Raw genomic sequence first — 25674 nt, 5'->3', positions numbered from 1 at the left:
TACATTGACGAGTGCCGTGGAAATAATGGGTCTTTGCTATAGATTTCAGAGTTCTTGAAATTGGATTGAAAACCAAAGGATTACAAATCTAAAGCAACGAGATTTGTTTTCACAGTGGCGCGTGCTCGATAGCCCAGAGACAGGCATTTACAATACAAACCAACCGCCCACGCCGTAGCACTCAGCACGGTACTCTCAGCATTTTGTTATACGGAAGGTGTTTAGATAGGATTTTGCTTTACATCCCTTGCTCCACCCCCCATAACATTTTTTTTTTACTTTAAAAGGGCTCCCTCGCCTTAGAATCTTGCCACTTATCCGAGAATTTCTTAGGTAGTTAAACAAGGTTTCACATGTAGTCTCTAAGACACTGTTATCGTTTTACAAACCCCTCATTCAAAGATGTCTAATTTTGTAATGTTGGGTTGTTACTAAAGAAGAGTCTTATCTTTTAATCTGATATAAAATGGGTAAAAAAGGGATAAACCACAGTTAATAAAATAATATCTGCAAATACACTGATGTTTCTCTCCGCGTTTTTTGTTATTATTTGGCCCAACATCGTAAAACAGTTAAAAAACGTCAAACACGTTCGTTGTGAATAGAACTCAATTAGCCGACATTGATAAATGAGAAAAATTGTGAAATTTTTTTTTAAATACAAATGATCCGGAAAGACGAAATAATAATTAAAAAAAAGATATGGCACTACGATACCTCCTCCCTTTTCTCAATTCCCCCTTGTTTTCTTTCCTCCCTCGCTGCTACTGTACCGCGCTTTGGGAACAGAGCAAGTGTCGGCCATTTTCCACTCGGATACACGCGCAGTACACCTCACGTCTCTCCCGCCGCTCTTGTCTCTCTCTCTCTCCCCATTTTACCCTCCGCCCATCATCCGCCATTCTTTCTCACTGACTGATAAGGCGCAGCAGTCACAAAAGCTATAGGCTATAGCTGACGGCCTCACACAACCTCCGCAGATGAAAAAAAAGATATCCAGACACGTTAAATCATTCAAATATAATCTGTTATATTTCACCTGCACAGCTGATTAACCCCGACAGTTGCTGACAGTTGAGACACAGACAACATTGCATAATGACATGTCAAAGGCGGACCCCGCACCCCTCGCTTTGTAATGTCTTCCGCGATGCGCGCGTGAGGGTTGTATGCACAGTGATGCTGGGAAAGGGCCAGCCTGTGCCTCCAAGTGAGCCTCATAAAATGATTTTTCTTCTATCAGTGTCATCCTATATTTTTTTCCGCTACTCAATCAAAAAAAAAAAAAAAAAAAAAAAAAAAAGCTTTACTGTCAGCCCTCATATGTCCTCAGAGGGCTGCGGATCTAAAGTGTCATTCAACCAAGACTTTCATTTATCACAGAGGCTGCAGAATGCACTTGCTGTATATCTGCCAGTTTCTCTCCAGCCGACTGATGAACGAAATTGGCCTTTCATTGCGCTTCAACACATTTCCTTTTCACCAGACTGATGGAGTTGCAGCGGCTTCAGCCGGGCCCAGTGGAATATACTAAATTCTTTGTTGGTCCGGAGAGTCAAAGCTTGAGAAATAAAAAATTTAATCGAAACAATCTGTATACTTCCAATCAAAATTCAATAGTCTATACAAGGCACCGTTATCACTAAAGCGTGAGGCTTACACTTTAAAAATACTATAATGAATATAATACAGCCATACTTAGGTAGCCTAATGTTTATGCTACAGAAAAAAAAAAACACCTTCCCCATTGCTAAACTGAATGTGTCGCTTGAGCACATACAGGTATTACTATGCAAGAAGAAAATTTGGGTTTTCACGTCCACTAATAAAAATCCATATATTTGAGCGCTTTAGAATGCTAATTTTTCGTGTCATAAAAGTATACCTATAGTCATATGTGAAAAAGCTTCTATTTCATTCGCTTTAATGATGCAGAAATATTAGTAATCGCGTCATACGATGCGGACGTATATTAAGGGGTTATGAAATGAAGCTTACATAATTTGTCTAATCAAGAAAGTCCAATATCAATGTGCGTTTGCTGTATATTGTCTTCGTGAAGGGTCTATATTCATGATGGAGGCTATAGGACTCCAAGACCTCGGATGAAATTTGACAAACGGCAGTGTAACATATAGGCCTATAGTTTAATTCTTTGTCTGATGAACAACTATAAGCCAGCAAAATGCTTTAAGTCACCGTAAGCGAAATGATCAAGACGATAGTAAATGATGTAGGAAACAGACGACGAAATAATAGTAAACCGTTCCGTGCTCTATAGACCCATTTTTCATAACCGCGTAAAGCCTTTAACTGACTACATTACATCGGGCTCTTGCTAACTGCCCCCCGCTTCTCCGTTACAGCTTTTTCTCATTTGGAAGTGAGAATATAAGGCCATATTGAAGTCTTAACTTCACAATATATTACGACGGTAAAACAATGACTGATTTTGGCTGCAAAGGCTCTATTTGTGCTAACAATTTCAGTTTTCCTCTCTCCTTTCTCATTTTCTACAAGCAAAATGATGTCCCACCTTTTTTTATTGCGCGTTTTACGTGTCTCTGTTAAGTCCTTTAAAGCACATCCTTATCGCCTGTAACCTATATAGCTATATTTAAAATATTGCTTAGACTATATACTACAAGCAAAGGATTAACGCCGAGGAATGCAAAAATAAAATAAAAAATAAAAGTTATTCTTAATTTTCCCCTAATGTTGTTGAAAAGTGTAAAGGAAGCACGGAATAATTTTATAAAGAAATTTTCCGATATGTTCATTTTACTATTTAAAATGGCTGCCCTTTTGGTCCCGATGGAAAAGGACGGTAGCCACAAATCCGCAATCTTGTTGGCTGGAAACTATAATACTTTTCGGTTTCATAAAATTGCCCATAAACCTCCTATACCCTCCTCCCTCCAAACCAAATGAGTAATAAAGAAAATGAAGAAAGCAAGCCTATGCATTGTGACATTTGGCGGCTGCATTCTGCTGCAGCATGTTTACTCGGAACTGTATTTATGTTGGTATTGATTTTGAGTCTAGCTTTCGCTAACGAGTAGCCTAAAGTGTACAGGAAAGCGGATTTTTCCGAACTAGTTTTTTTCCGTATAGGTATAAGGTTGGTGTGTTCTTTACCCGAATTTAGAAGTGCGACACGCCTCAACGTCCATGTCTCTACTGTTTGATAACTGAAAAAAAGGGGAAGAGATCTACACACTTTAACTTGGCAATAGTGGAGTGTGTGTAGGTACTACCATAAGAGCAATGCGATGAAAAAAAGAAAAAAAACTCCATTTGACACAAACACAGAGCTGATACATACAGCAGTATATATATATATATATGTGTGTGTGTGTGTATGTGAAAGACGATGAGGGGGAGAGTAGGAAAAGATGGTCGGCAAATGTCTGGTCCTAAATCCCACTAGATCCCGCTTTCCATTCTCTGTCGCGTGCGTGCTAAGGCCATGAATAACAGAGAAAAGAGACCAGCAGGGAGAAAGCGCTGTAACTCTGATGATATATATGTATAAAGAATGGCGCGCAGCAGCAGAAGGAGCAGTCAAATCTACAGGGCTATAAGAAAAGCTCTAAGGGATCAAGAGCGAAACCGCTTCCAGGCTCCGCCTACTCAATGGCCTCTCCGTTGGCTGCTATTGGTCGACACGAATCACTGAACGGGGAGCGTCATCCAGGGCAGCCATAGCCCCGTTGTAAACAGCTGACTAAGAATTGGGGGCTTGCAAGAGGCAATACGTGATGGGCGGTGCTAAGAGTCGGGAGTGGTTAGATCCTTTTGCGCTTATTTCTACGCCGAGTCGATATGGTCTGCCCACCGGCAGCCAAGACCAGTCCAACACCTCACGAGCCGATATGCTTCCTGCTGGGTGTGTACAGTAAATATCTCTGTGTATGTGTGTGTATATCCTAGGCCGGTAGGGTGGTAGCCTAGAAGGTGGCATGATATATTAGCTGCGTCTCGTTTCTAAATCGCAGCCAGAGCCCGGTCAGATTAGAGAGTGAGCTCGCCTCTAATCCGTCGCATTCGAAGCACAGCTTCGCCTCATCACTGGTGTGTGTGTGCATGTGCTTGGTTTCGTTTCTTTTTCCTTGTGTGCGTGCGTGTGTGTGTGTATTTCGGTGTGCCTGGCTTTTTGTACTATAGGCCATAGACTCACGACATTGGCCACTGCCTATATCGGAGGCCATACGTATTCCAGTGACTTGTCGGGCTTTAACTCGTACAAGCAGTTCTCAGACTGTCCTGTGCCGATCTCGAATCCACTTTACGAAAAGCCGCAACTGATTTCATTTGGCAAGAGCAGCTTTTCAAACTTTCTTCCTTTGACTGTGACACTGAACTTGCACGGACGATTGAACTTCACTGTTTCCATCGTCTTGCTGCTGCTAGCTCTTGTTTCTTCTTGCTGTTGGTATTGGCGTTGGCCAAGTTGGCGAGTCATTTCGACGTCGACGCAACAAGCTCCTCCCATTTGCTTGCCTCTTGTCCGTTCATCCGACAGGCTCTAGCGAACTAGTGACTCTTCCATATCGTATAGCTATACTGTTGACTGCCGCTTCAGTTACTACAACACTCTTTGGCTGCCTGACCGTCAACGCACAATCCAGCTTAATTCCAACCGTGAGGGGGAGCTTTGTGGTTTAGTTGAACCCGAGATTCCGACCCAAAGATCCACCGAAAAGCTTTTCGAGGGTCTTATTTCTAAAGTCCTTCTTGATCGGCATTGAATTGCTGCTGCGTGCTTTTACATCACCACTCTTCAATCCCGACGACCATAACACCCCAAGCAAAACAGGACAGAAAACAAAACAAACGTGTAATTCTTCCTCCTTTTGCAAAAAAAAACAAACAAAAGGAAAAGAAAAAGGAAGTTTTCTACTTTCTACAAGTGTGGTTTTTTTTTCGTCTTCTTCTTTTCTTTCGCCTTTGAAAGCGACTGCGTCGTGATGGAACTTGCCAATAATTCTTCCAACAGCGGCGGCGGTAACTTGACATCCGATCAGTCGCTGTGCTTACAAGATTTGGTGGCCGGAGTCGGTGGTGGCGGATCGGTGGATCATCACCGATCCATCCCGGTCTCATACGCCCAACACGCACCGGCTCATCATCACCACCACCAGCTGAGCCATCATCATCACCTGCAGAGTATCCAGCACCATCATCATCAATTGCATCATCACCACCTGACGGGTGCTGGCGTCCACCAGGGCGGCGAATCATCGCTGGATCTTAATCAACATCATGTTTTGAATTCTAATCACCATCACGCGGCCCGCCATCTCTCGGCTGCAATGAACGGCGCCGATGTATCTTCGTTTATGACGTCGACTTCATCGTCGCCGTTCTTGTCGGCAGGCACTGGACACCACCACCATCCTCACCACCCTCAGCATCTGATGGGATCGATGGCGACGGCGGTGGCCGTGGCGGCAGCGGCCACTGCTAACGCCAGCAATAATCATTCCCGAAGGCCCATACACAGTGGAGCTCTAGGAGGTCCTGTACCGACCACCGCATCTGGATCGTCCATCGACAAAATCAAACGAGGTAGACTTTCCACTAATTCTTATTTTCTTTGCTTTCGAAATGGCATAGCATGTTCATGGTATTGAGAAATTGGTCGCCTATAGAATTTGAGTCAAATTATGATGAAGAGATTTATTTCTACTATATCTTTACACCTAGTCTTCTTTATATATATATATATTAACCAATTGACTTGTTCTACCTCGATTGTCCTTCATAAAACTCGTAAAAGCAGTAGCCTAATTAACGAAATGAACCGCAAAATGTTTATTGCCCGATACGTTTATAGCTTCCTCACATGCGTATTTTCGATACCTGCTGCAGATATTGTGGGTTTCCAATTTGTCACCGTGATAATGCATTAATATGCGGATATTGGCTATCGGGCCTATATATATATATATATCCTGCTGTGTCTCTTTGTCTCTTTCTCTATGGTACCTCGGCGAAGGAACGAGAGCAAAATCATTAGGTGCACAGGTCAAAATCAAATCATCAACATAGCGACTGACGAGCCAATATAAATCCAAGGTCTTTTGGAGTCAAGTATACAGTTCCACTTGTTTGGAAGAATGCTGAACGAGAGATTCGAACTGAATAAGGCCTCCTACAGCGTTTAAAAAAATAAAGATAGACCTATTGGTATTTTCGCCGACGGAGATACATCATTAAATGATATAGGCTATTGAGATAGATGAACATTGTATGTACGAAGTAAAAACGGTATCGTAGCACTATCAAGTTGAGGAACTTCCATTAGATATACAAGTCATTGAAGTTGTCTACTGGATGGCATCCAATTGGGTCCCATTATTAACCAAAGTTTGAAAACCGTGGGCCGTTTTCAAGTTTTTGCAACTGTAAATGCCGGTTGGCCATCATTGTAGCCCACTGTAAAACAGTTTTTGATGTCAATGGGCTATTTATCATTAATCTTCTAACGAATGCCATATTCTCAACTACACGCCACAATTTCTGTTGATTAAAAAAACAGATCTCTGTGTTAGTAAGTGTCTGTTGAGGAAATTCTTCTTTCTCCCGGTCGTGAAATTGAATAGAAATGTTTCAACAAAAAAAAGGAAGGCAAAATAATGGCTCGTCTATACAGTTCGTAAGTGTACGGTGTGACATGTGTTCGCGCGTGTTCTACCCGACATTGGTGAGGATTACAGTAGCATCGTCCCGAGGTATTTTGTTTCTCTCTTTCCCTTGTCCCCCGCGCCTGCAATGACGAGCCGGTCGCGGCAACGTTCAGCTGTTCAGTTGACAATTTGACAAATGCGACTCAACAAGAGCACTTCTTTCTCAGCATGGCCAAGTCAAAGACAAGGCCGTCAAGACGTAATAGGAACCGCTAATGGTTTTCTCACCATCGCTGTGTACAGGGTAGCCGGCAATGAGGGAGAACACCAAACGAAGAGGTCATAACACATACCTCCTCAGCTTCGGTTTGGGGAAGGAAATAAATACACGTAACGTACTCAAGCGATTCTCAGTAAGGAACGGCTCTTCCGTTACAGGAATATATATATCTCCTTCCTGGAACCAGAGACCGTATGTGTTGCGCCCGACTATAGTGTCAATTGCTAATCGCAAGGACATAGATTTGCATTTTTTTTTACAGACTTTTGTGTGAGCATTCGTCATAAAATTTTTTAATTATTCTCACTCTATCAGGGATCCACGGCGAATATATTTTCCAACCAGGTATATATTGGGCCCGATTTCCCCCTGACTAATGAGAGAAAAATATGGCGATAATAAAGGTAGCTTTTTGCAGCCATAAAATTTGTGCTGAAAGAATTGCGGAAGGGGCCATTTGATGAGAGTTAGCCATCAAGGAAAGGCCACTTTTCCACTTTATTGGACTTTGGGCACGCGCGTTAATGCGCGTGCGCCAGCAACATATCCCTTGGCATTGGCTATCCCCTTCACCCTTTCATCCAATGTTTAAACATATACACCGAGCACAAGTAAAGACCATTGTTACCCTTCAAGTACAAATGCTGCCCCGTATGCAGAATAATCACTAGGTGAGATCTTTTATGTTTTGGTTTCCTCCAACTGACTCGACAGCTGGCCAGTGGTCAACTAGACTTCCCCAACTATAAACAGCAATAGACAGTTGCAGGAAAGGAAGAGGCAGGAGGTGAAAATAGGAATAAGAGCGATGGTTAAATGACAGTGGACACGACAAGTTTTTGGGATCAATTTCCTGTTGTCACTACTTAAGAGATCATCTTATAGGCCCATGACCCTATGCATGTATAAACAGCAGCAACAACAACAACAATAACATCCATTTTCATCCGCAACGTGTAGCGGAAACTTTCGGTTCTTCGTTATATTTTACTCGATGCAACAACGTTGTATTGTTTCAACGACGACATAACATGATGGATTGTTTCAACAGAGGCCGATAAGAATGGCAGTTCGTCAGTTTTGCAACACCCGCACCATCATCACCAGCAGCCGCCACAACAACAGCAACCCTCGCACTTGGTGGCTGATTCCAACGAGCAAACAGCAGTGGCTTCGGGAACTGAGGAAACGGATAAGGATGGCCGGAAGAAGCGCCAAAGACGACAGAGGACTCACTTCACTTCGCAGCAACTGCAAGAGCTTGAAGCCACTTTCACTCGCAATCGCTATCCCGACATGAGCACTCGTGAAGAGATCGCCATGTGGACGAATTTGACTGAGCCTAGAGTCAGGGTAAGCAGCAAATATTCATTCATTCTAATTAAATATAATAGCTTATTTTTAAAACCTTCTTTTTAATATTCTGATCTATAAAAACAGTAAGTGTAGGCCAGTAAGAGAGACAAAGGCAAAACAGAAGCTGAGTAATAAAAAAGGAAAATGATAATCAGGTGACCCTTCGAAACGAACTGGCGGTTGACAGTTCAGTTTTTGTTTTACCCCAAATGTTGTCAAAAAGCAAGGGCGGTTTGTTTCCTTTGAGCTTGTTGTCTACGATAAGAACAGGAAAAAAAAAGCGAGAACAAGAGGAGAGCACAAAAAAAGGAGATTTAGGTAACATGAACATCGGAAACGCTTCCTCCCCTCCCTTCTTTGTCACTGTACAACAAAACTGTATCGAAAAAGTAGTTTCATGTTGACCAATAAGTTGTGTTCAGGGTTCAAGTTGTGTTCTCGGCGTAGACTATACCAATATGGCTTGGCTTGGCTTGCCGCCTACACTCATTTCAAAATTGTTGGATTAGCTTAAAACATTTACCTTGCTAACTGACGCTGAACGACATTTTATCACATTAACAACTTGATAACAGTCGCACTAGACTCTCGTTAGGTGTATTTGCGTCCATTTCCTTAAACATTTGTTTGATAACAACAACAAAAATCTTTTCTTTTTTATTCAAGAATTTAGCTATTGTGAGGTGGAAGTATTGCAGGTCTAGCCATAGACTGGTGATTATAGCAACGTAAATGAAAAACTATAAATATGAGTTTGAATGGGACAGTACGTAATAAAAAGCTAATGCTGCACAAATTGCGGTCTGCTCTCTCGGGGTGCTGAGTAACGCCTTACGCAGCCCAGTTTAGCTTCTCTCACACACACAAACACACAAAGACATACACGTATTTTTGTATACATACGGCGCTCCCCAGGGTGTCGTCTGAGGAACCACAACGAGCTTCCACTTTGACGCTGCCTTTTTCTGGTGCGTCTCTATGTGGATGAACTACGGCATATACATATAAAGACCTAGAGGGTCTAGCATCATAAGAAGGGGAGGAGGGGAGCGAGGTGTAATGCTGCGGACTTTATTGTGTCGGTTGCAATCACAGCGCGTATATATCCCAATCCCCTTCATGGCACAACCCTCTTTAAATTCCCCTCAAGCTGTATACGTGTGCTACCCTGTTATGTGTGTGTGTGTGTATATAAATACACATTTACAGATGGTTAGTGACTTGGAAAAACAAGATCAAGTCATTGATGTGTGTGGCTGGTTGGTCGAAACAGACTTTTATGATGATGAGGTTGTGCGGCGTGAAACTAGATCAATCTGCTTCGTTTCTTTTCCTTTGTCCTCGCAATTTCATCCCTCCCTATTTGTTGTCATATTCGTAACAAGATGCGTAATGATTATTTGCTATAGTACCTCTTTAACGTGGTAGACTTTTGTAATGCGATCATAGTGTGTAGGCCTAAAACGCGTAGACTATACATTTGTGATCTAGTTTTACTTGGATATAGCCGGATAATTCTTGCTCGTATTATTTCTCGTCCGTCAAGGTGTATATCCATCTTAATGGGAGTTTATAAGCCCATGTAAGCCTTATTGCGAGGACTGTCCTTTAAACCTGTCTAATCACTTAAACACACTATCTAAAAATGGGGCGACATATTTTGAAAGCTGTGTGATCCAATCGTCGAGATTCCCATTCATGGCACAAAATACTTGTTTAGAGTTAATAAGTGTCTTGACTTTAGTCCCTATACACTTGTCGTATTCAGGTTATATTTATCCTGATGTTATTACAAACAAATGGTTTTATAGTTTCTTTTTGTGTGTGTGTGTCCATATTATAGGATAAACGATATAAGGAACGTGATTGCATTTTCCGACAAACTAATGCAAACAGAGATCGCTCATTTGTGAACTTGACTTAGGGCGGACGCCAACAAAACGACTGTTCTGTCAATAAGGCATTCATGAACGAACATTTCTTGCTTTAACTTGGAAGGACAAGACCTAACTACTCTACACTTCCCATCTATCTGTCAAAGCACGTCAGAGCTGATAAGAATTAGTCTCTCAGCCGGACACGTTGCTTGCAATTTCTTCACATTTTTTTATGTTTCGTTTTATCATCGAAAGAAAATAAGGTATAATGATTAAACAAAAGAGACTGACGCAACCCAACAAAAAGTGAGCATTCAACAACCTGAAACAGGAACTATCAGTTACTATTGTTGCCTTCAGCACACAATTGCACCCCTTTCAAACGATTAATTTCGTTTAAAGCCGTGACGAAAGAAATGTAAAGGTCCCGTTTGATTAGGCGACAAAACAGATAAAAATTCAAACTATTACCACGTCCAACGGTAGTGTGATTTCCCTCTGTTGAAACAGATTAGCGTGCACCTATTTAACTAACGCGACTAAAGTATTGCAATTGTAGACGCAGGCGCCATCATTCATAAATCATATAGACCTAGTGACCTAAAACAGATACATTCACCCAAACAAAAGAGAAATAGCCGATTAAAATTTATAAGTGACGTACAACAAATATCGACTGCTTGTGAAGATAAAGTAAAACAAAAACAAAAAAATGTCTTGCAAGCGTCCGCGCATTCATTCGATTTCTATTTTGTTTTTCCCTTTTCCTTCCCCTTCGTAACGTGTATTGACTCTCCCCTCCCCTTTCACAGCCGTCGACACTACCTCAGTTTCTTCTAGTTGAACCGTGTAGCGATGTGTATACGTGTGTATGTTTTTACGGTCATGTTGACCATGGTATCATTGATAGTGGTGTGTTCCTAATCTTATCTGTTTGTCAAACGCGCCACAGCGGGGCTAGGTGCTATGTTGGAGTTGACTTACAAAAAAACTAACGCTGTTGTGTGTACGCTTTCTGAGTCGACTATGATTTATATACCGCGCCCGTCGGCGCATCATCAAAGACGAGCACATTACTGAACACTCGTTTGACAGACGAAAAGGGAAAACAAGATAGACAAGTTAATTCCTCTTGTTATTTATACTGATTATGGTCAGCGTGAAACGGATCAACAGAAGGACTGCTCAAGCTATTGTTACATCTCTATAAAGATTACAATTGTGCGTGCTGGTACAAGTGTTCAGTCACGTCGCCATAATGATTCGACCCAATTGACTCCACTCTGTTTTTGATTTAAAAATAAGAATCCGACCTGTTCAGCTAGCTAACGTAGCTTAGCTAAATGATAAAGAACTTAAATTAGAGGCCTATATGATTTACAGAGGCAAAACAATAACTGACGGATAATTCAATTCTTATTAATTCTTATTGCCGTAGGTATGGTTCAAAAATCGACGCGCAAAATGGAGGAAACGGGAACGCAACGCAATGAACGCGGCGGCTGCTGCGGCCGCTGATTTCAAGTCTTCGTTCACTCCGCAATTCAACGGCCTGATGCAACCGTTTGGAGCCGCGGCGGCTGCAGCCGACGAGGCGGCGCTATACGCTGCTGGATATGCCCCGCCGACTTACAACGGTTGGGCTGGAAAAGTGCCCAGTCCACTAGCCGGTACAGCCAAAAATTTTCCATGGGGACTTAACTCGGTAAACATGTCGCCACTTAGTGCGGCCGGCTTCAATCCCGTCGCTCCCGTCAGTCAAATGGTCAACAGTAGCGCCATCGGAATGTCGACAATGGCCACCATGTCTAACTCTCTGGGAATGGCGAGTCAAGCGGCTGGACCTTGTATGCAGCATTACGCTAGTCCACCCAATCATTACGCATCTTACCGCGACCAGTGCGGACCTCCACCGCCTCCTCCGCCATCAGTGACGCCATCAGCTGTTGTTCCTACATCGATCAGTTCAGCCGCTTTACGTTTCAATAGCAGCAAGTCAAATAATAACGGCGCCACCAAAACGAGCAGTGGCAGCAGCTCTAGTAGCAGCACTAGCAGCGGTAGTAGCAATAGCTCATCCGGTCTACTTTCTGGCTATGGCCAGCAACCGGGCAGTCCGCGCTCTAACGCCGCGCTAGCTGCGTGCCAATATGCAGGCGCTGATCGCTCACCTGTCTAATAATTCTTATTCTCAAAAGTCAGCAGGCATTATTTGTAATGGCTCGAAAAAGACGAATAACGATTTCTTAATTAGACATCATTAAACAAACAAAAAATCAAGGCCCATTTCATTCTTTATTTTACATGGAATACAGAACTGAAGTTTCTTGGCCAATCAATAAATTTGACGATGTAAATATGTAGCACGTCGGTCTACGCAATTTCTCCCCCTCGTCACCTGCGTTTGATATTGTTTTCTTTCTTGGGAAATGCCATGCAATCTGTTGTGATTCGTGAGTGACACGGTTTCATCGTGCAATTTCAATCCCGTGCAACTGAATGTCTATACCGTATACATAAATTTTAATTTGTCCTAATCATTATGGCTATATTTGGCTGGAGTCTTGTCACCCATTTTGTTTTGTAATAGTTTTTTCCCCAATTTGTTTTTATTTTTCTTCATCTAAGCTGATACACGATAATATTTAAAAAACGAAAAGACAAAAAAAATCATAAATAATAATAGTAATAATAAAAATCGCATGTCTAAATCATATCGACTCCCTCGACTGTTTATGATTTCGTACCATTCGAATTTAATACGATAGCATCGTGCAATGCAAACAAACGAAAAAAAAAAATAATAGCTGTCCAATATTTCATCGTATTTGATTGCAAAAATGAATAAAATCCATTCGGAAACCAATATCTGCACGGCGAGAGTCTTTGTCTCATTCCATTAGCATATTACACAACACCGCCAAACCTGATATATGTACGCAGCAAAGATCTATAGCGAGCAATATACGTATTGAAAATGTCAAAGTGAAGGCTATATAGTGAGCCCAGTTGACAAGAGCCAATGACGCCCGGAGAGATGCAACGCGGACACCCAACACTTTCCTGATTTAATGAAACTTTGATTCCCGGATGGTTTCCCGCACTCCCTCTGCGGGATGGCTGGCAAAAAAAAAAAAAAAAAGAAAAAAAGAAAAGGTTGTTGCAGCATACGTACCGAAGTAGGGCGCGTGCAGCTTCCTATATTAGATGCTTGCAGTGATGAAGTGCGTCGAGAATCAAAGGTGACAGCTTTTGTATTGACATAAGCCCACGGCAACACCCTTGCTGGAGGTTATATGCACAAAGACGTGGGCTTCCGACGTTGGGTCTACTAGGCCATTGGAATAAGTTTCCTCCCTGTGTGATCAAAAGGGATCAGACATTCATCCGCACGCGCCGCTTTATAACGTATGCTGATTTGAGGCCTGTAACCTTCTCTCCACTTTTGCAGCACTTTTCCCCTGCATTATTTTTATTTATTTATTTATTATTTTTTTTTACGGGCTGGAGGACGGGGGTGTTATAGACACAATATTATTCTTTTGCTACCCCCCCCGCATCCCCTGTGCGGCTAGTAGTACATTTTCCACCCTTGATGGCCCTGGACGACACACCCCCTCGAGCCCTACCAGGCGTATTATAAGGAAAAATCACAATTGACTCGACAGTGGCAGCAAATACACATTTCCCCCCTCGCCCCCCTCTACAGCCGCGTGTTGACAGTTCCACTTTATTAAGCCGCTGATTCGACTTATAATAGGCTGCCAAAAGACAAACATTCGTGTAAGAAGCGCTTTGCAATACAGGGATTTTTCCGGTGTACAGTGCTTATATTTGTAATTATAACTAGGTAAATGGTGCGCTCATTTTCCTGCTAAAGTCGATGTAGTTGTTGTGGGACTGCAAGACATTTGCAGACCAGGCAGCGATTCGAAAGAAAATCAATTTTTATTGTTTTTATAACAACTTCCAATCGCCATTGTTCGTGTTTGGAAAAATATATACGAGTTTTACGAACAGTTTAAGAGTTCGGATTAGATTGAACAGCTTTTTCTTTTCCAGTGCGAGTATGGGAGGACTTTATGTAAATTAAATTCGAATGTGTTTACTAGATTTGTATGCCCATTTTACAGTTTCCTGAAAAACTGCGAAACTGCAGTCGGCAATAGCGGAAGGGTCCTTTTCCCCTTCAACCAGCCTAACTTTGTAGCTGCTACGTACATTAATTTAAGTTAAAATAATTTAAAGACGCCAATTTTCTTTTTCTTCTATTGGGTAGAATTATTATGCGCAACACGGAGGAATTTTATTTTAATAACTTTCTGAAATATTGAATCGCAACAAATGTTAATGAAAAGGATTTTTTTTATTTAACTGAAGGGACATATATCTCGAATGAAATGAACTTGTCCGACTAAATACTCAATGTATTTAATAAATCAATTGAAGAGGAAATGCTACTACGTAACACGGTGTTTCTAGGAATTCGGAGATTGCTTGAAAATCCCAATTTTTTGAAGAATGCAGCCAATATGACATGCAAAATTAAAAATTTTGCTGTATAAAATGTCTAGAAAAATAAACTTTATCCCTTCCGTCTTACTGGAAGTCTACGCGAGTATTCATCAGACGGTTAGACCATCAAACCAGACAAGATCATTCTGTATCTTGTCATTGGGCAGAAAACGTCCCAGGCAACATATCCCAATCTAGAAAAATAGATAACGACATGATTCTGTTTTATTCAAAAACTATATAGCTAACGTTGAAATTAATATTTTATTCTAAACCGGCGTTCAAATTCGGTTACAACGGGCAAGGTTTCATCGAATTCCAAGATAAAATATTGATAAATAAAAGTCAAATTTTCTGTAAAAAAAAGTCGGGCTTATAAATAAACCCGACAAAATAAGCCCAACTTTTTCACTCATTTATTTTATTTTTTATAAAACCTAAATATAGCTATAAATATACATGATTTAGATCCAGAATTTAACGGGATCCACGGAAAATTGATTATCGTTTTTTTGTGAGACTAACATTTTTTTGGGGGTGTTATGCAAATTCAAAGACGTTATGAAGTATTTGAATTGTATCATTTTCTCTTTTACTGTTACTAGTACAGTAGTCCAACGGTGATCTCGCACCTAAAACCAATGTTACCATACCCACAAACAGTCTCTATTAAAGAATGAAGGTGACCCACAAACGTACATTTATTTAGTAAAGAAAAAAACGTCTTTTGAGAAAGTTATTATTCTTCCGGGACCCTTCTATCTCGAGGTCCTTCAATACAAATGCAAACTGCGTGAGAGCTTACACTTGCCATGCACGTAATGTATAAGTTCTGCGCATTAATAATGTGCACGACAGACGGATCAAGCTGAAAGGATTTTTTACCATAAGCTTAAGTGGAAAAGGTTCTGTTGTTAGCATATCCGAAATTATGCACCGGTTTACTATGTTGCTCATTCTATCACCTCAGACCAAACCTTATTTTGATTTTCTAGGAAAACAAATCCTAGACCTGAATCCAATCCATTGAACTTACTCATGCAATTTAACAAGACAAAGCCGATAACTTGAGATTCTAACAGGCTACTGAAGCCACCATGGTTTATATCGTTCTCGAACTTATGTTTTTTTTTGCGTACCCCGTATTTACAATATCTGTTTTTCAGTTCGTGCACAACAACTGGCTAAACTAAAAGAATTTATTTTTGACTCCTGCCGACAAACAATAGTTATCCTTACGGTAGTTTTTCTTACAACAGGAAGAATTACTGCAAATCAGAATAACATTTCACTAGCACAGTAAATACATACTACAAGGGGTGAAGAACATGACACAGTATGACTTTCATATGAAGTGTATTTCTCTGAGTAGTTTCTCAATGATCCATGAGCATAAAACGTCTTATCAGGAATGACTTGAGGAGAGCGAACGTTCAATAACGATTAAGTGTCTTATGTGAGACCATTGTCATTTCTAGTTAACCCGTTTTCCCAGACGCACCGTCTACTTCCAATTCACGCAGTTTTTCAATAACTTCCTGTTCAACTTTCGATTCTGAATTTTCACTATCCTGTTCGTCATCTTCAACTTCGTCGCCACTCTCATCACTTGTTGCTTCCTCTCCTGTCAGGTTTCGGTTTTGCTCCAAGATTCTTTGAGCTTCCTCGAAAGCATCCTTAAATAGTTTTGCATCTGAAATTTTTCAATTTACAACACTATAGAAAGACTTTTGATCAACACAAAGAAAGGCTTAAAGTACTTTCGGCATTTGAAAAACGAACAGCAAGAAGTTCAGGCTTGGGAACCTCATCAGCAAAATCTGCTGGTACACTCCAGATCCATGCACGATCACTGTCACAGTTAGGTTTCAATTCCATCACAGGAGTTACTGAATTATGGTGATTATTATTAAATAAAAACAAGTTTGTAGAAAATAGAACATATGCCAAAAGCTATTACTATAATGATTAGCACATATTTTCCATGTTCTGTCTCTTCTCATTAAAACTCTTGCAGTGTTCTGTTTTAGATGGCACAGAATTTTTATCTCCCCAGTTCCCCGTTCTTTCCATTGATGGGGCTCTTCGGTCTTATCATATCTGTAGAGTTTGGCACGTCTGGAAGTTAAATTTTACATTAATACATCTACAAAATTGGACTTGGGTGGTATGTTCTGTTACAGTTTGACTAAATCTTCCTCATCTTCTTCCATGGAATATATATGTACTTCAGGAAGATGGATAATTGGTTCAAAATAGGGATCATGCTCCTCGTTTTCAACGTCATCCTTGTGGTCTTTATTGTTTTGAACTTCTACCTGAGTGATAAAAAAAATTTATGGTTCACCATGCTTCGTCAGCATAGCGTTTGTTTACAACACACTACACTTACGGATACATCAGTCATTTTTATAAAAAATGTCACGGAATGGAAAACGATGGAAAAAGAGTCGCGACGTCAAGCAAAGATTTACCAATACCGACTACACGAGTTTCATACAATTACTAGAACTAGAATTTTCCCAAGGTTGAGGCTTCTAATTGTCGTTTTTCTTTATTGTCCAAAGAAAGGCGCTAGGGCTAATGCGAAGAGAATTTACAGCTGTACCACATTATAAATAGGTTTGGGAATTGAGAAAATGGAAATGGGCAAATGGCAAATTGGCAACTGGGAAATGGGAATTGGCATTAAGAAATGGGAAATATAGTCATGGAGAATTGGAGATGGTCGAGATGAACGATAGCCTATTTTGTGGGCAATATTATAACATGCAATGAAATATGCATGCCTGTATCTCCATTCTCCAATTCTCTATATATCTTCCTACATGGGAAATTGGAACAAAGAATTTAGGAACAACAAATTACAAAAACGCAAATTCACAATCCCATATTCCCATGTCACTGACTTTGTTCATCACGCACGGGCTCACGGCAGCTTCTCGTAAAATTTATCTAGCAATATAGTAATATTCATAAAATAACGACTAGTAAATACTCGCTAATATAGAAAATAACAGACGGTAACCTAAGAAACTAAATAGAATTTGTTTCCAACCCAGAAGTGTCACATTTCACACATGAAGATGGATCGCAAAAGCTACGACTGTGCGGATTAGAAAACCTAAATCATTTTTGCCTTATTCAATGCGGAGTCAAAGAATCGAAGGCAAGTCTTCACCGACTATGTTGTGCAAATTTTTTTCTCACAGGAAGGTCGTCGGACTTAATGCTCCATATTTCTTTTAGTATAACCGTAATTAAGGAAATTAAAATTAAAACATTGTGCGGATACTAACGGAGCAAAACTAGGACCATGTTAAAATCTTGTATTTAATCTCGGCATTTGTTAAATGACTGGTAAGACGGTACATAGTATAAAACCCGAAAGATTCAAACTTTGTATCTGCCAGTTTTCGAACCTTGATAGGAGGTGGAACTGGCCAATCGAAGCATTTCTTCTTTGAGAATACGGACGATTTCTTTACGTGCTTTCGACACTGCCATTTCACTCGTGCTCTCAATTGCTAAATACAATTTTCTCTCCTCATCAGCGACTTTTTTGCCGGGTGCGCAATACGTTCCTCGGACGAACACGCCGGCTTCAGAAAATTCGCTCACCTGCGCCAAAGCCTCCTAAAGAAATAATGGCGTTGAAATGAAACCAAGTCAGGCTTAATAAAAGTTTGAAAAATACTAACCCTTGATGTGATTTTCCAGCGAACAGGCTGTGGGAAGTCATTAATTTCTAATTCTTCCTCGAACTTTTGGATGACATCAGAGGCTGCTGGAGTATTTTCTCCGCCATCCTCTAACGATCCTTCAATTAGTTCTTCATTTTCAACAGGAGCATAGTTGAGCCGTGTATTGAGTTTGGCTGCCAATTGCTCTGCAACATTTCTAGCCTACGAGAGAAGTAACAAAAAAGTAGAGTAAAAAATTATTATAGTAATAAAAACAAATAAATAAATTAATGAATTAATGAAGTGATAATTGATAATTGTGCCATTAACTTCAACATTTAGCCGTTTACCGAAATTGCCCCTATTGAGGTTTCGGGCATTGCTGGAACTGGTCCGGTGGGTTGCTTGGCAAGATTAATTCTTGAAGCTAACCGCTTCGCTAATTCTAGTTTGTCGATAGCTGTTTTGCTCGGAATGCTTGATGCAACTGAACCGCCGCCTCCGGAGACAATGGTGGATGCTTGAACTTCCCGCACTATTCGTTTGGCAGCCATCAGAGTTTCAATTTGTTCATCTAAGTCGTTTTCAATATCTTCCTCATCCGAATCTTGGAGGCCTACGCAGAAATAGTTATATTATTTTATTTACAATTTTGTTAATCAGCGAAAATAAAAATGAACAAATTTTCGGAACATACCTAAAGCGGCTTTCTGGAACTTTTTCTTCTCTGATACAGCCATAGCTTCTGATTCATCGAATTTGAATCCTTTTCCGGAAAATCCACCGCCGCCTGATCGGACAGTTTTTCCTTCCTATGAAATCACGAGTGATTAAAATGCGGCTAACGTTTCATTTCTGTCTAATTTACCGCAGTAAGTTTGGATTTGTATTGATCCCAAAGATTTTGTAGTTCAGCTGGAACTGGCGTGTTCGATTGTTCCATGGCTTTAATGATATCGCCTGCTGCTCTCTGCTGATCTGGGGTGATAAAAGTGTAAGCAAATCCCTTATTGCCTGCTCTCCCAGTACGTCCACATCTATGAATATAGTCTTCATGATGGTTCGGGCAATCGTAGTTTACAACCAAAATAAGATGCTTTACATCTAATCCGCGAGCGGCAACAGATGTGGCGATCTTTAAAATTTGAAAAAAAAAAAAAAAAAAAAAAATAAAAAAAAATAAACAAAAAAAAAAAAATAAATAAATAAAAAAATATACAAAAAAAAAAAATAAATAAATAAAAACAATATTAGTTTTGCAATGGACATATGGCTTTCTAACAAGTTTTACCATGAGCTTGATTTTTCCATTTTTGAAGTCGACCACAGCCGAATCACGATCATATTGATCAATGCCCCCATGAAGCGAAATGCAGTCGTATCCGGCTTTCATGAGATCTTTGAGTAGGTCGTCCGCACTTTCTTGTTTCTCTACGAATACAAGAACACTACCTTGTTCTTGATACACGCCTAATAGCTCCAAAAGCTATGCACTCAAGGAAATGTTAACAACTGCGGTTAATATTAAAGGGAAAAAAAGATGATATACTTTCAAAAACTTTTGTTCGTCCTCCATAACCAGAACGTGCTGTTCGACATCGGCGCAAACTACGCTACGGCCACCAACTGTGATCTCGATGGGTTTATTAAGGATTCTACGAGCCAACGCCTCCATTTGTCGCGGAAATGTGGCACTGAACATGACAGTTTGACGATCAGGTCGGGTATTGTCGATGATCCGCATTACCTAAAATTTAAATTTTACTTTCTTTTAATTTCTTTGATTGGTGAACAAGACTTGCATTCCTACTTACTTGTGGCTCAAACCCCATGTCAAACATTCGATCAGCTTCATCCAACACAATGTAGGTCACGCGTCTTAGATTGGTAACACGTCCTATTGAAAACAACATAAATTAAAGCACTTATTTTATTACATCACAATTTTACCATTATTGGCAGCTAACATATCAATCATCCTTCCCGGGGTGCACACGATAATCTCTGCACCGCGTTTAAGTTCCGCAATTTGCTCCGATATACCTGTCCCTCCGTAAACCGTTACAACACGCAAATTCAACGCCTTGGTGAATCTTTTGCATTCTTTGCCGATTTGTAGGCACAACTCTCGAGTTGGGGACATAATGATGGCTAAAGCAAAATCAAGTATTAGTATTGATCAAACTTCAATAAAAAAAAAATATCACTGAACTCACCAATTGGTCCATCAGTCTCTTCTAGAGCAGGTTGATCTAAAATATGCCTGAACATGGGCAACAAAAAAGCTAGCGTTTTACCACTGCCAGTCTTGGCAATACCTATTATGTCCCGCCCTGTTACCAATCAAAAGATAATAAAATATTTTCTAACATTGGTAGTAGAAAACGTTGAGTACCGGACATGATTGCTGGGATGGTTTGCGTCTGAATGGGCGTTGGTTTTTCGTATGCTAATTTTTTCAGAATTTCCATTTCTTTTTGCTTACTCCACACTGTGCCCACGCTTTGATAGGTTTTGGACATCCTTTTCCTTTCACTTTAATGCCTTCTAATTCCTATTAATAGACACATTTTATTTACAGGGCTTAAAGTTACATCAGCTGTACTAACCAGTCGGTATTCATCAACTTCTTCTGAAGTCATGCGTGCTATATCGGGCACTTCAACATAAAAGTTTTTGCGGAAAGGAAAATAGCTAATTTTGTTATGATCAATTTTAAAAACTTTTTCCTTTTGTTTGATGTTGCTATTAGCTAGACCAGACATTGCTGATGCCAAGTCCTCCGACTCTTCTTCAGATGAATATTCCAAAGCATCTTGATTTTGTTCCACTAGTTCACCTTTTTTTTTGCAGCTTTCTTCGCTACACCTGTCATTACCATCACTCCAAAACCCTTGGATTTTTGAACGTCGAGATTCTGCACCTTGCGAACTTCGGTTTGTATATCCTTTACCAATAAACAAAAACTTTAGTACAAGTCCTAATATAATTTTTGGCATGGTGCAAAGCACTCATTCTGAAATACCTGCATAAAAGCATCTAAGGGGTCGACTTCTTCTACTGCTTCTTGGACTTCCATTTCTTCTGAGATGATTTCGGCAGTTACCTCTTCCTCTTCTTCATCATCTTCAAGCGACCATTTTTTCCCAGCTCTCTGATTGGCTTTACATAAAATCATAATAATGTAACACAATTTGAGTTACTTTTAAACAATAAGCCCTGTTACCTAGGTCAGATTTTACTTGGGCCATTTCTTGCATTTTCCTTTCTAATCGCCATTTTTCAATCCGTTCTCGTCTCTTTTGCATTTCCAGGTCCAATGTCTTCTGCTCCTCCTCCTACAAACAATTTGTATAAAAATCATTTCTAAAAAGCACTTTAAAATTCTTAATATCACCTTGGCCATCATAGCAGCCATTGCTGCCTCTTCTTTAAGCTCTGATTCTGATTTCACAACCGGCTTGATTTCTTCTACTAATGGTGGCTTCCTTTCTGGTGATTTTGAATTTCGTCTTTCTGATGTTGAACTAGGTTTTTTAGATTTTTCATATTCTCTTTCTTTTGATCTGCTTCTTCTTCTACAAATGATTAATACTAAGATAGTAATCCACTACTTAAGTGTAAGTAAGCGTAATCAGGAAAGTTACTTGTCCCGTTCCCTTTCACGGTCTCTGTCTCTATCTCGATCCCTGTCTCTTTGTCTATTTTCACCATCCCGATCTCGCTCACGAAGTTTTTTTGAACGGGGACTGGCTGATCGGCTCCTTGAGCGTTTGTTGTGCCTGTTGGTAATGGGAAATCGAAGTAAAAACAAATTTAGCTTTTTATCTAATTACGAAGACTCTTTGTCGTTACATTTAACCACAGAAAAAAATAATTACTTGTGTCCATCTCGTGCCATTGCAAAGTAGTGAGCGTTAAGTTTAAACTACTTTTTAAAATTTTCTTTTAAATTCTAAGTTCAATATATCAACCGAAAACAACGCACGAGTACGTCAAACTTAACACACAAAAAACGTTGCCATATGTCATCTTGTATCGAACTTTCTTCTGCAATGAGTAAGGTTATAGAAATCGACACTAGAGCCAGAGTAATAGAATACTGGTGTAGCCACGGCCATGTTAACTCCCTCTCTCGGATTTTTTCCCAAAAGTTGTTGCCAATTTCGCGTATCGATTGTGAGAAAATGAGGCAAGATATCGATTTAAGTGTCCCATAACCGTAACGCCACCTATGAATTGAGTTTTAAAGGTTGTTAAGAAATCTCTTCATGCTCTTACTTTTTTCACACTAAATTAATTAAGCCACTTTTTGTTTACTTTCTGAAGTACAGACGACGAAAATGAGCGAAAACATAGCGAAAACGTAATACATCACAAGTTCACAACACAGCCGCTGTGGCGCTTTCGTTATGGGACAGAAAGACTTTCAGGCCAAAAAGGCAATGGGAGGGCCCGCAATAAGCGTGGCTACACCAGTATTCTATTACTCTGCTAGAGCAGAGTCTTGTGTCGATTTCGGATGGCTGCCCTTTTCTGCACTGGTGCAATTGCCCCGAGAAAAAGTTGTTCGAGTGGTAATCTTAGTGCAATCCACTTTTTCGGTGCATCGAATTTGTACGTTCCAGTGGTACTCCGGCACCGCCCGAGGTCACTCGAAAACTGCACTTTCTTGCCCGACCTTTTTAGTCAGTGCAAGCGCAACACAGTCTTCATCTGTCCACGGAAACAGATCCGTTTAGATTGTCGGTCAAAAACGGATCCTCCAAGTGGTGGGGAACGGAATTGTTTCCGATCACTATGCGTACGGCTTATTCCGATTTGTTTCCGTTCAACATAGTCTCCGTGGCGGGCGTTCCAATTTTGTTTGATTGTTTAGCTATGTTGTCATTATTTACGTTTATTGTTTTTGTTTTTTTCTTTTGATTTGGTTTTAAAGTTAGTTGTATTTGTGTTTGTATTTTTAAAATCTATATATATGTTTAAAAAGAATAAACTTTTTTAATGAAAAAAATTGCTGTATTTCATTTTTTTTGAACCACGAAACAAATTTTACATTAGAACAGAAGTAAGAATATATTATTATTTGATAGGTAATATTAATGAATTTCTTACCATTTAACGAATTTTATTTAGGATTAGTGAAATGCATAAAATTTTTACAGTGTTACTCAGCCAAAACTTTAAATTTGCATTCAGTGTGTTGGCTGCGTTTTCCATCCACGTTGGGAAGTACACTTTTTATTAAGAAGGTAATCTATTGTGGCATTGTAAAAAAATTAACACAATTATCAAACAGGTAACTTATCTCACAAAATTTTAATGTTATAGCCCTGACATCACTCTTTTATTTTCCCTTTTCCAGGTATCGGAATCCCACTAGGTTGACCGGGGCAACAACCAACAATTGAATAGTCAATTAAAAAGCAACCTTCTAAGCCTAGAATCAATAACTAAGAATAAACCATTAAAGCTAATTAGGTATTTTTCAATGTAAAAATGTAATTAAATAATCAAATAATCAAACAATTTGTTCGTGTCACTCTTCACTCATTGAATTTGCTTTATGTTGTTTATTGTAAAACCCCTACTTACTTCATCTTTAAGTAAATAGCTTTTACTCGATTAAGGGAAGCTGCGGACTTCGTTCGATGGTATATTCCCGTAAAATGTTAACATGATTCAAACAAGTCGATGAATGTCTCAAACGATTGGAGGCATACATACAGGCCGTAGCCGTATAGCCAGCGTCAAGCACAACAAAGACACAAATAAGACAAGTTTAAACGGGGAACGAGCAAGCCAGTAGCAGGTCGAATAAACGACCTGACACTTGACTCGCGAAGGGGTGAATCAACACTAGACTGGGTGAACAGCCCAGCGTTGACTAACGAAGAATTACAATTGATGGGGTTTTATACGACAAACAAAGTCAACACGATCACCAACGCAAGGTGACCGTAATGAAAGGAAGGAAAGGAAAATGACTTGTTTCCAGGAATGAGAGGGAGGATATTTTTCCAAGAAAGAGTGAGCTGATGCATTCCTTATATTATGAATAAAACACTTGCTGCTTACTCTTTAAAACACATTGAGTTTTTATTTAAAATGTACTTGTGTTTACATGCATTCTTGGTAATTTAAAACGTTGGAATAATAATAATGAGAAGTGAGAATTCAAATTTGAATTACGCGCGTCATCAAAATGGCCGCCGCAATGGATGCCGGGAAGGGGCCAAAGGGGGTACATTTTATTGGAATTTGTGGTTCTTAAACTATAAAAATCGAAGTAAAATATAACATCAAAACATGCTAGAGATAATAAAGAATCTTAATAATATATTTTCTGTTTATTTTGGTGTATATTAGTAACCAAACAACGTACCCAAAAATGTCTGTTTTTGGCCCTCCCCCCCCCCTAAAATGTCATAAAATAAAATAATTAATTACGTTCTAAGTTTTCAGCGAATTTTCGTAAGTTTTACGGCAATCGATAGGTATTTAAAAGCGCTATCTATTTGGTGAATTTCATCAAAAAATATTGAAAAGGAAAAAAATTCTAAACGAATCAAATTTTTTTCATTTAATCGATCAAGCGCAGTATTGGACCCGAGCGACAAAACGCAAATAATAAACAGAAAATATATTATTAAGATTCTTTATTATCAAAAATGGATGTTGTAGAGGAAACTGGCGGGCTGATAAGGGAGCCCGCCATTTTTGTCTGCTACAGAAAGTAAACACGTCTACAAAAAAATTAATAATAAATAAAGTACAGTCTATACCGAGGTCAAATAAAAATTACAAGATTACCTGATAACGAAGGAATTTTTGATCCAATTATGAATGGAACGGAAGATAATTTCAATGGAAAAAATTAAAACTAAAACTACAATGGGCGAAACTCCGTAAGCCGCCATGCAAGAACTGTTACTAGTTCGTGTCCAATTTTTTTTTCACAATTTCATCGAACTGGCAACTTCGGACGTTAGCCAACTCTATAGGAATTAAAGCTAACAAGTATATTTAGTCTTAAGTATTAATAATCATATTTAAATCAATATTATATGAAAATTTTAGCAATAGAGCAGTAAAACATCCTACGTTGCGCGTTCTCCACAAATGCGAAAATCTCATTTGTGTCCAAGTTGGTCTGGTGCGGCAGTGCGGCTGCAGCGTCTTATGGAGAAACCAACTTCTTCATGTTAAAAAATAAGTTTTCATAAATATAATTAAGATTTTCCCCCTTTTCTTCCTAGCAGAGGGTACCCTATTCATTTCTTTATTTCCCAATTTTTTTTACAGTCCTAGTTCTATCTGGTTTATTTTTA

General features: G+C 39.7%; 3 protein-coding genes across 3 annotated transcripts; 1 reads left to right on the top strand and 2 right to left on the bottom strand.

Annotated features, from left to right (window-relative positions):
* Positions 1-3934: 3934 nt before the first annotated feature.
* LOC123475780 (pituitary homeobox 2-like) lies at positions 3935-13011 on the top strand. The gene is made up of 3 exons (XM_045178820.1): positions 3935-5571; positions 7964-8265; positions 11584-13011. Exons 1-3 carry the CDS (start codon positions 4971-4973, stop codon positions 12322-12324), a joined length of 1644 nt encoding a protein of 547 aa, XP_045034755.1. The 5' UTR covers positions 3935-4970; the 3' UTR covers positions 12325-13011.
* A 2988-nt stretch (positions 13012-15999) lies between these two features.
* Positions 16000-17249, bottom strand: LOC116930389 (ran-specific GTPase-activating protein). Its single transcript, XM_032937806.2, has 5 exons — positions 17053-17249; positions 16842-16978; positions 16621-16778; positions 16421-16549; positions 16000-16353 (listed from the first exon to the last, which is right to left on the bottom strand). Exons 1-5 carry the CDS (start codon positions 17065-17067, stop codon positions 16139-16141), a joined length of 654 nt encoding a protein of 217 aa, XP_032793697.2. The 5' UTR covers positions 17068-17249; the 3' UTR covers positions 16000-16138.
* Positions 17250-17974: 725 nt separating this feature from the next.
* On the bottom strand, positions 17975-22413 carry LOC116930387 (probable ATP-dependent RNA helicase DDX46). Its single transcript, XM_032937805.2, is given in 19 exon segments — positions 17975-18296; positions 18362-18565; positions 18694-18959; positions 19041-19155; positions 19212-19478; positions 19635-19829; positions 19893-20090; positions 20158-20240; positions 20294-20494; positions 20560-20676; positions 20739-20825; positions 20828-20897; positions 20953-21194; positions 21197-21290; positions 21369-21505; positions 21570-21681; positions 21741-21921; positions 21991-22125; positions 22225-22413. Coding segments are annotated over 19 exon segments (2967 nt in total). The 5' UTR covers positions 22245-22413; the 3' UTR covers positions 17975-18053.
* Positions 22414-25674: the final 3261 nt, after the last annotated feature.

This window comes from Daphnia magna, linkage group LG9, assembly GCF_020631705.1.
Source record: "Daphnia magna isolate NIES linkage group LG9, ASM2063170v1.1, whole genome shotgun sequence".
Taxonomy (NCBI): Eukaryota; Metazoa; Arthropoda; class Branchiopoda; order Diplostraca; family Daphniidae; genus Daphnia; species Daphnia magna.
Note: the sequence above shows the minus strand (reverse complement) of the source record. Positions and strands in the feature narration are given on the sequence as shown.